Source organism: Oryzias melastigma, linkage group LG10 (assembly GCF_002922805.2).
Source record: "Oryzias melastigma strain HK-1 linkage group LG10, ASM292280v2, whole genome shotgun sequence".
In the NCBI taxonomy this organism is placed as follows: Eukaryota; Metazoa; Chordata; class Actinopteri; order Beloniformes; family Adrianichthyidae; genus Oryzias; species Oryzias melastigma.
The window spans coordinates 10,524,779-10,537,957 of record NC_050521.1 but is presented as its reverse complement, the minus strand read 5'-3'; the positions used below and the strand labels follow the sequence as shown (position 1 = coordinate 10,537,957).

At 40.0% G+C, this 13,179-nt stretch overlaps 1 protein-coding gene across 1 annotated transcript; it reads left to right on the top strand.

Annotated features, from left to right (window-relative positions):
- Positions 1–9,610: 9,610 nt before the first annotated feature.
- Positions 9,611–12,437, top strand: cd40lg (CD40 ligand). The gene is made up of 4 exons (XM_024283399.2): positions 9,611–10,866; positions 11,380–11,407; positions 11,503–11,592; positions 11,678–12,437. The coding sequence occupies exons 1-4, from the start codon at positions 10,645–10,647 to the stop codon at positions 12,049–12,051; spliced, it is 714 nt and encodes a 237-aa protein (XP_024139167.1). The 5' UTR covers positions 9,611–10,644; the 3' UTR covers positions 12,052–12,437.
- Positions 12,438–13,179: the final 742 nt, after the last annotated feature.

Below are 13,179 nucleotides of genomic sequence, written 5' to 3'. Positions count from 1 at the left end.
ACAGCTTAGCTTCTGGCATCACTTGAGATCTCAAATCCCTTCACCACGTTAAGTTGGGGGTTCTTAGAGTTTGTCCTCTTAGTTTTGTGGAGTGCTCCTGCCCCAGGTGGAGGAGTTCAAGTATCTTTGGGTCTTATTCACGAGTGAGGGAAGATTGGAGCGTAAGACTGACAGTTGGAGCGGTGCGTTGTTTGCTGTTAAGCGGTTGCTGTTCTGGTCTGTTGTGGTGAAGCTGAGAAAGAAAACAAAGCTCTCAATTTACTGGTCAGTCTTAATTCCAATACTCACATGTGGCATTTGTCAGTAAAAATGGTGTATACTTGTATAGCGCTTTCTACCCTCCTTCAAGGGCCCAAAGCGCTTCACAGTCACAGACCCATTCACCCATTCACACACACATTCATACACTGGTGGTGGCTCCGCTGCCGAACACTGGCGCCAACCTCCCACCAGAGGCAATTCGGGGTTCAGTGTCTTGCCCAAGGACACTTCAACACATGGGCAGGCAAGGCGGGAGTCGAACCCGCTGGCTTCCGATCAGAAGTAGACCGCCCTACCGCTGCACCACGGCCACCCCAGTAGTGGTATTTTTCTGTGAAAAATTGTTTATTTTTTAAAAATGACTGGATTTTCTTGTGTTTCTTGGCGTAACTTCCAGCCAGATAGTTGCGGATTGCTCGCAGCTCACACAAAACATAGAGACCAGACACCGAAACGATCGATGCACTGCGGGAGCGGGCCGTGGAGGACTGCAGAGCTTTGTGTATGGTGTGAACTACACCATTGGTTAACAAGGGCGCCTAATGGATGCGGTCTCCATTCTGCAGTGTTTCCATGTGCTGTGTGAACCCAGCGTCGTGCTCCATCCTTTACTCACCTGTGCACAAAATCCACTTGAGGGAAATTTCAAAAATGCAAAATTAGCAGCGGGAATTTAAAAAGTCGTCAATGGGTCATTATATGAAAAAAAAACAACCTTTTGAGTTTTTAAGTGCATTATACTGTTCATGCCTCACCATAAACAACCCTACGTAGTATTTTGATCTGTTCACGCATTTCTGAGTTATTCTCTTAAAACCTGCGCTCTTGACAGCAGCCCCTCCCATGCCCACGGAAATGAGCAGGTTCTCACGTGTTGATGTCACAGATTGAGAACCACCCCTTAAAGAGTGTGCTCTGACTGCCTACTCCCAGTCTAACACCCAATTTCTCCATGGAGCTAGTGGTGATCAGCAAAAAAAACTGTCATTTTAAATGCACATTACTGTATATCTGCCAAATTGTGTCCTGGGCACTTTCTCTTTTAACTAAAGGGAAATAAACCAATGTAAAACTTTACATGACGAAAAAATAAGGACTTTTAGAAAGTCCACTGGCATGTAAAAACCTCAAATGCACATTTGTCATGGGAGATTAATGTAAGATTGGGGTCATCTTCACTAGGGCTGCCACGATTAGTCGATCTGTCGCGACTACGTCAACTTTTAAAAGCGTTGAGGACTAATTTAATAGGCACAATGTTATTTTATTTTAGAACATGGAACATCATTCGTGGCTGAGTGGCTTTCATACATGACGTGTGTTTGTAGGACACGGGACTAGAGCTGTCAGGTTTCTGTGATGTAGTGAGACGTGAAGGTGACAAAAGAGTAGGTTGATGTGGAAGTCCAGGCATCAGGTGAGAGCAACTCTGTGGACTTTGGTAAGGGCTTCCTAACTTTTGCTCGTCTCCTCATAAAGTTGAGGTATGGCTTTCTCTGTAAAAAAGTGACGTGATGGTATGATGTACTTCAGCTCAATCGTATTTAGCCTGACTCTAAAGCCTGCATTTTCCACAGCAATGTAGGGACAAAGGTCTTTCGAAATGAAACAGACAATGGGTGTGGTTATCCGTTTTGCCCGTTCAGAGTTTGGTGAAAGTTTTGTGAAATGGAGTGTGCGCTGGTCAGGAGCTTGAATCTGTCGCTGCTCTGTTTCTTTAGGCTCCAGGTTATGGCGCGAGCATTTGAAGCTTTCCTGAAACATTTGATTTTCATTTTGCAGATTTTGCACACTGCATATGTCATGTCAAGCTCCTTACCCCAGGATTTGTCAAATCTGAAGTGCACTAAAACATTTGCCTTCATTGACAACGGGACAGGATGAATTTCTTTTTCTTCTTCTATCTTGTAGCTTTGTATGCATGCTCAATGTACACCCCTTGCTTCCAGAGAATACAAACTATGGTAGCTGTTTTGTGACAAACAATAGAGCTCACATGTAAGCTAGCAGGTTTGAGTCGTTATATATAAATCTCAATTGTTTTCTCTCACCCCCCCACCAACTTTCTGCTGTAAATCTCACTAGTATCAGTTAATTTGCTCAAGTTAAATGTATATTTCCTAAAAATGTTGTACTTTTATTATCATTAAAGAATAATAATAATAAAAAAATTCTAAAAAAATCTGTTTTATTAATTGTTCTCTCTTTTTTTTCTTTTAGAATCCTTCCAAAACTTTCAGACAAAGTAAAAACAAGTCTTTTCTTGTTTCCCTCCACAGTAGTGATGAATTCTGGCTTTTCTCAGAGATTCAGTTCTTTTCATTTGTTCACTGTAAACTGCGGCTCTTTCTGCTACCAAATGCATTTCAGGTTGTTTTTGCTATTTAATTTATTATCAACTCTATGTGTTAGATTGGAAGATGCTGAAGACAGGCTTAGATGGAGGAAACTGATTCGCTGTGGCGACCCCTGAAGGGAAAAGCCGAAAGGAAAAGAAGAAGAAGATGTAGGATTATGCACAATATCCATAACTAATGTAAACATGTTTTTATTCACATTCCCTCCAGGGGGGCGCGCCACCATTTGAGAAACAATGCTCTAGTCAGTCAATATGTGGTTTCTTCAGTCGTCTGTATCTGCTGTTTGGTCATTGTTATTATTTTATTTATTAATGATTTATTTTATTAAATTCATTTTTAAAAAACAATTATTTTTAATAAAGATGTTTGAGAACATTGGAATGTTTTATCAATGATTTTCTTGTGAAAATCCGGATGCGGCCCGGCCTCACCCAGACTCTGCCTCCAGCGACCCCCGGCTGAATTGAGTTTAAGACCCCTGCTCTAGATGTTATTTTAATCTGCCTTATGTATTCTGACCTTTGAGATTGAGGGGAAATGGAGCCTCAACTTTTGTGTTGTGTCCTTTTCAAGACCATAGACGGAGTAAATTGGGGGCATAACATAAATTGGGGCTTGTCCAGTATATTCTGCTAAGTAATGCTCCGTTAGGAACAATGAGTTGATGAGTGTCGACTTGCTCAGACCGGGTTCACCCATGACCATCAGGGTAAACTCAAAGCCTTTCTTCACCGACCTCCTTTAGACTTGATTTGGGAGGCTTGTGAAGTTAACATATTCTTTAAGGTTCTTCTGTTGTGCCATTTCAATGGTCAACCGGTCCTGGTTTTCCAGCAACCAAGCACGAAACGTCCTCCAAAGGTGCTGGCAGCATCGGTTTAAGGCAGCAAGTCCTGAAGTAGACGCCAAGCCCTCTTGATGGGGGAAGAGTGGGGGCTGGTAGCCATAAGATGCCTGGATGGGAGAAAAGCCAGAAGAGTTGACTAGAGAATTATGGACATATTCTGTCCAAGGGAAATGACTTGACCAAGTGGGGGGACTCTTGGAACACATGGCCCACAATGTCATTTCCAGATCTTGATTGTAGCGCTCCAACTGGCCATTGGTTTGTAGATGAAACCCTGAACTCAGAATGACCTTTATTCCCAAGAGATTATAAATTTCTTCCAGAAGGTGGATACAAACTATGGTCCCGGTCAGAAACGATATTTTTAGGAACAATGAACTGATGAGTGTCAACTTGCCCTCACCGGTTCACTCACGACCATCAGGGTGAGCTCAAAGCCTCTCTTCACAGACTCCCTTTAGACTTGATTTTGGAGGCTTGTGAAGTCAACATATCCTTCAAGGTTCTTCTATTGGGCCATTTCAATAACTGTCTGCCATAGAGGTCGATGCATGTGCAAGTAGAGCTGGCGCTATTCTTTTGCAGCAGGATAAACAAAGGGTTGATCATCCGATTAGTTATTTCTCAAAAAAGTATAACAAGCATCCACTTCTGGGACAGTTAAAGTTCAGTATTTCCAGAGGGGTCCGGTGGTCCAAGAGGTTTGACGAAGATTCTGGAATTCTGGATCCACGTACTGTGGATCTGTTTCCTCTTTCATAGGAGCCTTGCGTGCTTCACCAGATCAGCATAATATTTTGAGAGATGATCATTAAGTTAGTACCCTTCAGGTGCTTGCGTTGTTTCATCAGAACTATCGTGTGCTTTTAATTCACAAACCTGATCAGGATTGCTGGTTCATCCATGTTCTTTCTCCGAAAAAAAGGGATGACAGACTTCAACAGTATTTAGGCCCACGGAAATCGCTTTAGACGCAAGAAAAACTCAAATCTGATTCTGCTAACGTTGGTAGCAGCAGGCCGAGCCCGGGGTTGTAGTCGAAGCCCCATGAGAATAACATTGTTCATTCGTACTTGTTGATCCACATCGTTCATTCTTCTCTCCAGGAGATCTTAGCGATTATCTCATTGTTCGTTACGTGCCTTTTCCTGTCGAAAATCTTCCACGAGTTGTAACAGCAATTATAGCTTAGCCTCAAGCTTCAATAGTGTTGTTATCTTGGCATCCATGAAAGCATGATAGTTAGCTTAGCTTGAATATCAGCAAGCACAATTTTGAGCTTTGTCAAATCGGCTTCAAAATTTTCTTTGGTGCCATGTCGAACTCTCAAAGTTGCAGTATCTGTTTTGCAGTAGCTTGGTTATCAAAGTCGCTTGAGAGCAACTTTAAAAGACTTTAAAAGAGTTGAGGAGAGTTGGAGACACGTCTGCTACTCGTGACACGAAACTGGAATAAAAAAATATCAATACATATGATCATATATTACCTTTGGACCACTAAAAATATGAGTTATTTTTCATGAGTTATTTCCTACCTGGAAGTAAAACAGCTTGATTTATGAAGCTCCGCCAGCCGCTGTGTGTTGGTGCTGTCCACTTCATGTCGTCATCCTAGAATCTGTGGCAGTATGTCTGTATTTCTCCTACAAAAATAATCCAAACTTCTTTAAAGATGGATCCGGATGCACATATCATAAATCTGTCTTTAGTAGGCCCGGCCATCATTACACTGCCTTACAACACACACGCGGCTCCTGCAGGACTGTGCCGGACTGGGGGTTTGAGCGGGGGGTGGGTGGGGGTGATAACAAACACCTGTTTGAGCTGGAATTTATTGAATACTGGACACAATTGGAAGATGTGCGGTATTCTGCATTTAAAATAAAAGTTTTTAGTAATTGTTAGCTCTGTGGAGAAACTGAGTGTTGTTGCTAGTGTGGGGACGGGGCTGTCAGAGCAGACTTTTCCTGGAGGGAACGGTTGGCATCAAGCTTACGTCAGCACATTTTCTTGGGTATGGGAGGGGCTGCTGCAGACAGCACATGTTTTTAGAGGATTACTCAGAAACGTGTGAATGGATCAAAATACCGCTTTGGGCTTTTTATAGTGAGGAATGAACAGCATAATGCATTTAAAACCTCAAAAAGTAAAATTTTCATGGTAAAGGCCCCTTTAAATCAAATAAGCTACTTTTTGCTTGGGGCTGTCCTCACCATTGAATGAGACTCCCTCAAGAACATCCATTCAAAAATCTAAATAGAAATTTCTGCTCACTCTTAGTTTGAACTTTTGCCTGTCAACCGTGTCTGCTTGTGATTAGCTCTTGGGTATTTGCATAACAAGGTGAACAGCAGTATGTGTTTGTGTCTACCTACAAATCATGTCACTCTTTGGTGGATTTTTTTTAACCTTAATTAGAACATGTCTGCGTGTGACAGAGCATGTTGCCTTTGAATAAAGCTCTTTATGAGGATTTTCTGTTTTTTGCTGAAAATAGCATCAGGGTGGTGATCGAAAGCAGACTGCAGACAGTAGAAAATCAATATTTCTTAAGATGACAGGCAGCATTTTATTAGTTTGCTTAATATGATGTGAGGTTAATTGAGCACATCTAAGCTTTATCATATCAGGAGAAAAAAAAATACAGCAGCTCCTTTGATTTGCCCGAAGGCCTGAGCTTTGTGCTTTGTTCACTGATTAGCAGAGGACATTATGTTATTCCTACAATGTTTTGACTCTATTTTATGTAAATAATATTAGTCCTATAAATAATTGTCTTTGTGGAGAGTTGTTTAAAACAATATTGAAGAAACTACATTGATATCCTGACAAACAGGATGCCTTGGTACACAAAAAGATTGCAACAATCACCAGCAAAATCCCTATTTAGCATAGTGCTAAACTCTTAAACAGTTTTGATACTGTAATTCCAACAAGTTAGAATGTTTTAGCTTGTTTTGAAACTTAGGGAAAACCTGAAGCTTCACAGATGATCAGAACTGGAGAAATTCTAAACTATCTTTTGTCATTTTGATAGATAAATAACCATTGTCATATTATATGCTTACAGTAGATGGCACCAAAGAAATGTTATAAGCAGCTGTAAGTTAATGCATGTTTTTTTCTCACTTTCTCCACAAAGACTTCACCCTGTTCTCTGCTAAAGAAGGGTTAAATGTTTATCAGCAGGAAACCAAGAGATGCAGAAAGAATCACAAAATGGCAAAAGCAGAAGTTGTAGTTCAGCCAAACAGCACAAAGAATGGAGGTTGACAAAGTATTTAACTTACAATTCCTGTCATTCTGGACTGATGGTTCTGCAGAGCTAACAAACAAAATACAGAGACAAAACACAAATGAAGAATACATTTGTAGTGGTTTATGGTATCAGAACATCAGCCTTTTCCCCCAAACACATTAAGGAGATCCATTAATCTAGTAATCTATTAATATCCATTAATAGTTAGTATCTAAGTAGCACCAGAACGCAACAAAGAGTGAATTGGTTATTAAAAAGAAAAGCTTTGAACGACAGAATTAACCCTGTAAAACCCCCCTCTGAAAAAAATCATGTTTTTTGAGTTTTTAACATGCATGTGTGTGCAGCGGTAGGGCAGTTGACTCCTGATTGGAAGATTGTGGATTCAAATTCCTGCATTAGCCGTCCATGTGTCGAAGTGTGCTTGGGCAAGACACTGAACCCCAAATTGCCTCTGGTGGAAGGTTGGCCCCAGCAGAGCCACCATCAGTGTGTAAATATGTGTGTGAATGGGTTTGTGACTGTGGAGCGCTTTGGGCCTTCGAAGGAAGGTAGAAAGCGCTAAACAAGTATCTTAGTACCTTTAAAATCTCTCTCAAATTGTTGCAGACAGGCTCTGTTTGAATTAATGATGTGTGAGTTTCATACAATACTTATTGTAGCAGGACTGAGAACGCTGGAAAATTTCCACCAGACTCCACGGAGCTTCTTGATGTGATGTGATGTGAACGGCAGCTCAGTTGGAAAGGATTGTAAATCAATGAAAGAGCATTTTGATGTTCGCTTTCATTATTTTATCAAGAACTCTGAGAAACCAATGATTGAATGTATTGATCACAGCAATGTCAATAAACATTGGAGAATTAGCTAAAAGAGTCTTTGGTGAACTGGAAGGAGAAAGAATCAGGATTTTGGAGGAAGCTCTTGACTTTTGCGTCCCAGCTGACTTCAGAACCATACGGCTGGACATTACCGATATTACTAGGCATTTTTATGTAGCAGCTGTGAAGATTTATGCTGAGACAAAAAGCCATTGCAATCAGACAGGGAGGAATCAGGGGTGGAGCTACTCAGCTCAGTTCCAAAAGCCACGCCCCCTCAAAGGAGATTTTGGAAACAGAGGCTTCAGATCAACATGAAAAATGTCTTTTTAAGATTTACATTGTGGGATTTTGGTTAGAAACTTTATAATCAAAATTAAAACACTAATGGGGATTTTTTTTTTTTTTAAATTGTCAAAGGGGGACTTTAACACTTGAGGCGTCACCAGTGACGCCTAAACACAAAGTCTTTAACATAGTGTAACTTTTTAGCCGTTAATGCGATCAATGTAATTCTTGATCATGTTAACGGTTGAAAAGTTACAGTAAATCAAATAACATAAATACTGGAGCTCGGGTGTCAAAGGGTTCAAATCTGAATTAGAAAAACTTATTTTTATTTATTATATATTTTTTTTTTGCTAAACGGCTATTTTGAGACCCATTCCGATGAAAAGCATGATCTTGTGGCATTTTTCCAATGGAGGGCATTAAAAAAGAAAAAAATATTAAAACTGCATCTCAAAGTATTTCTTTATTCAAAATGTTGTGAATCTGGAGCAGTTGAAAAATATGCCGTTGGGCCCATTGAAGGCCTGGTTCTCCCACCTAAGTTGTGTCAGGAAGGAAGGGCATCCGGTTTAAAATGCTCTGCCAAACCACCTGTGCAAACAAGTGATGTGCCGAAAGGTAAACAAAAACAAAAATAAAACAATAAACTCCAGACATTCACAGAAACACTCAAAACCCATAGAAACTATATTCAAGCCATCTGTCTTCAGTCTGACCTCCAGGTACAGTTTTTCTCTTTAACTGAAAGGCTCTAGACCTTAAGAAAACTTAGTGCAACTGTTTTAGCCACATGATTCAACTAATAACTAGAGATCAGCTTTAGAACAAACGTAAATGCTGACAGTCAAGGGAAACACTGAGCAGCTTCACTGTCGTTCCTCTCTTCTTGTCTCAGGTGGGTAAGATCAGTGTAGAGAGCACCTCACTTTGGTTTCCATGGCGTCCTGCTACATACTGTGCTGGATGCCCTATGGCATCGTGGCTCTGATGTCCACCTTTGGTAGGAAAGGACTAGTCACTCCATTAACTAGTGTCATCCCGTCCATCCTGGCCAAGTTCATCACGGTTGTTAACCCAGTTATCTACGTCTTCTTCAACAGCCAGGTGAGCTGATAGAACTAATAGTTTGATGATGAACAGCTGCCATTCATTTAATTCTCCCTTCACAGCTTGCAGCGAAATAGAACGATTTATGGTCACGATGAATTCTGGCTTACTGGGTCTCCTGTACTCCATCACAGTTTTACAGGTGCTTTGTTTTTCTTCTCCTCTACCCCTCAGTGACCCTACAGACCCAACGCTCACCAGCCAGCACATTTTGCATGTCCACTACACCCCATGTAAGGTCCATGCTCTTGACTCTCCTCTACTGTGCAGACACTGTAACTGCAGTACCTTCATTTTTTTTCATGTGCAATTGCTAAAAAAAGAATGGCTGTAAACCTAGCTCAGAGGTTTGTAATTCCTTGTTACTGTCACAGCAAGGTTGCACTGAAAATTATTTTTTTTTCTACCTTGTTTATAAACGGGAATGTATTTTCTACACTCCCCGGGCCTGTAAGTGTTAAAAAGTTCATCCAGATATTTATTGCAATCATTTCTCTCACAGGTTTTGTGGAATTATTTTTTTTTTTCCAAAAAACTGTGTGACTTGTGAAAAAAAAGTAGTATTCATTTGAAGGATTTAACTATTTGTGAAATAAGTATACCAGCAAAAGAAAAATCAAATAATTATGGTATATATATATATATGTGTGTGTATCTAGTCCATTTGTGGACCTGATGAAGGTGACAGTGGTGCCTGTGGTAATTGGAGAACTCGGGGCTGTAACCTCCAAACTGGAGGAGTGGCTACAGCAGATCCCTGGAAAGACCTTGGAGATCTCAGTCCAGAAAAGTGCAGTGCTAGGAACAGATAAGATACTGCAGGACCCTCAAGCTCCAAGGCCTCTGGTAGTGGATCCGAGCTTGGAGGAGAAACCACCCGCGGAGGATGAGAGGGGTGTTTTATTTGTAGATATATGTATAAAAGGTTACTTTAATCAACTAAATAAAGTAAAATATTCATAGAAAATGTTCATGTTGCACTCTTAAAATGTTTACGAACCGAATATCTATCCAACCACCAGGGGAAGGAAGTTGATGCAGGTTTGAATGAAATATGCTTCTCACCTTCTTCACAGTGACTCCATTTCTGTCAGACGTGTGGTGTTGAGAAAGGTGTGAAAACATTTTAAATTAATACAAAATATATATATATATATATATATTTAAAGCATCCAACATTGATGTGGAATAATGACTAACTGTTAGAAATGGTTGGTCTGGATGAATCACATTAGTTTGTAAAAAGTTGAGCATCAGAAATGGAAAATAAGCTAAGGCACTGATTGAGAGTGGCTTGGCTAGAAATAAGGCCAGGTGGGTGTTGGGTCAGGTTCTACGTGAGACTCGTGAGCAACCAATTGCAGCTCTCTGAACCACAAAAGTTCATGTTTTAAGCCATCATGGTTCTTTGCACATCTGAGTCTTTTGAACCAACGTTTCCAACATACAATATTATCATATTAGTTTCACCAAAAAGCTAAAAAGCTTTCAGCTTAAGCACAAAACACCACATGAAAACTTATCAGCACCATCAAGGAAGTGAAGGATGCGGCGAGGTATTTCACATGCGTGCAGTCAACAGAAGTGACAGAGCTTCCCGGAAGTAGATACAAACTCAGTTGCTAGAGAGCTTTTGCTCAAAGGTGCATGGGATGTCACCAACGCCAGGTCTGTCTAGGTGTCAGCGCTCTTCTCCACCATGATCAACACTTATCAGACCAGCATGGCTCCGCCGCCGGTGCCCCCGCGCCTCGGCAGGCCTCAGCCATTCCTCATCCCGGCGCCGCTTCCATCATCGGGCAGCAACAAACATCTAATTCGCTTTTTAGTTTGTGTGGTGACGCTGCTGCTCTTCATCGCTGTAGGAGGATTTCTATTTATTTACTACAACAACAACAACAAAAATAACCACAAAGAAGCTGTAAGTTATTTTTTGAAGTCATGAATTGTTGAACTGTTTCTCCATTTAGATCAGTTGAGACTACAAGTTTTTAAAATTGGATTTAAGCTGAACTTTAAACTTTTAGGATATTTTTTTTATTCTACAACCTCTTTTTATGCAGTTTATTCCTGTTTATAGGGACAAAATAAAACATATTCTTGAGTTAGCATGCTTTCAAATCACTCTACAACTGCCCTGCAAAATCTTAAGAAAGTGAAAAGACACCAATTTTAGAAAAAAAAACGTTTTTTTCTGTCTTGGAAGAAAAATAATCTTTTAGTTTGAGAAAACTTGTCTTGGTGACTAGAACTTTTCCCTTAAAATAATTTTTTTTTACCCAATTAGCAGATTATTTTGCATAGAAAATCTGCCAATGGGGTGATATTTTTTTACTTTTGTTTTAGGGGGTAATATTATTAATTTTAATCTAAAATAGAGTAAAATATATATTTTTTCAAATAATGCATAATTTTTCTAATTTTTCTTTAACAGGAAAGAGGTCCCTCGGCTCAAGCAATAGGTACCTTTCTTTTCCAGATTAAGTCTATACATTAAAAAACACAGATTGGTCTCATCTAATGAGTCTGATTCATGGTTCTTTCTTTTTATTTGAAGCTGGTCTGCCTCCCTCAGAAGAACTAGAAACATCCAGCAGAGCTTTGGCACGTATGATTGCTATGGGAAACTATACAAGAATCAAAGAACGTAAGGCCTTTATTTATTTGTATTTGATAAAAAATAAACATTTGAAAAGGATTAAAACAGGAACTTTTCTTAATTTTTTTTTTAGCGGGTTATCTCCAGTGGAAAAAGACTCACTCCACTGTCAAGAAGATCAACTTCTACAAAGAGCACTGGGTGACCATTCTGGAGCCGGGCGACTACCACGTTTTCTCCAGGGTGACGTTCTCGTTTTCCAAGGGCTTAATGAAACCGCTGGTCGGCAGAATCAAGCTGAGGCAGAGTGAGAGCAAGGAAGAGGAGGATAAGGTGAAGGCTTACTGCAGCTTGAACTACAGTGCGTCCAACCCTCAGATGTGCACGATCACAATGGAAGACCTGCTCTCTTTAAAGAGAGGAAATCAACTGAGCGTATGGGTGCAGGACCTCTCACTGGTAGACTACGATGAAGGTGCAACAACGTTTGGGATGTTTCAATTGTAGGAGCACAAATGTGGACCTAAGCTGAGGTGCTGGACCCTACAGAGATGGAGGACTTGGATTTACAAGGAACACCTACAAAAAAATTTATAATTTATTAAATAATGCTTTTTTTTTGTTTTGTAAATGTTCTTTTCTGTATTTATTGATACAAAGTGAATGCGTTTTTTCTGCTGTGATTTTAGAATATTTATTTTGTTTTTTTTTTTATCTCAATTTGCATCGTAATCAAGGGATAGACACAAAATGTTTAACATTTAGGACTTGCAACCCCTTTTTTGTAAGTTAGGTTGCACAGAAATGCTGCCCTCAAAGTTCGCCCTACTTGTATGCGGCTTTTATTTATAAAGAAATATATATTTGAAATGAAGTAAATAAAAAAAAACAAAGAACAGTCCTTCTGGCCTTATCAATCATCTATAGAGGTATTTTAAAAAATACTAATTTCTAAAGAACAAAATATTAAAATGAGCTCAAAACGTAATAGAAGCACTAAAGATATCCTGAAAAGTACAAACCAAAAACCACATTTTTTTTTCCTTAATCTAAAAATATTTTATTTTTAACTTAGAAGACAGAAACTTTTCCTGTATAAAATGTAAATTTTCTGTGCTTTGTCATCAGGGAAAGTTTGACCTCCTACAGCAGACATCCTCTCATTTTCTTCTTTGAGGCAAACACTCATTTATTCCTAAAGGCTGGGAGAAACCGTGGACAGCTGCTGTGCTGTGTCTGGTTTAAGAAAAAGTGTTGAATTTATCAGCCACGTGAACAGCACTCAGAACAATCATTACGATCATGTTTTTAGCGGCTATGATTAGGGGTTCCACTACTAACCCAAAAGTTTGACTTTAAAGCTGATCAAAGGGGAAGCTTGCACCTCAAGCTGATGCTTCACATGATTCAGAATTCGACAAAACGGAAGGTGTGAAATCCTGGAGGTGTGTAGATGCAGACGCAGCCTCACAGGATGCTCTTTAGTCATTTCTTCCACCCTGCAGAAGGTTTCCTGAGAGCAAACTGACTGTGAGTTCCTGCTGCTGAGAGCAGCATGGAAAAGATCATCTTTGAGGATTTCCACTGCAAACGTGGATTGTTCCCCTTTCCCCACCTCTGGTTTGAACTGACTAC

What these genes read in the sequence shown, in the direction of transcription:
- cd40lg (XM_024283399.2), top strand. Translation starts at nt 10,645, where the DNA reads ATGATCAACACTTATCAGACCAGCATGGCTCCGCCGCCGGTGCCCCCG. An exon ending in TCCCTCGGCTCAAGCAATAG is followed by an intron (nt 11,408 to 11,502) that starts GTACCTTTCTTT and finishes TTTTATTTGAAG; the next exon opens with CTGGTCTGCCTCCCTCAGAA. An exon ending in CTATACAAGAATCAAAGAAC is followed by an intron (nt 11,593 to 11,677) that starts GTAAGGCCTTTA and finishes TTTTTTTTTTAG; the next exon opens with CGGGTTATCTCCAGTGGAAA.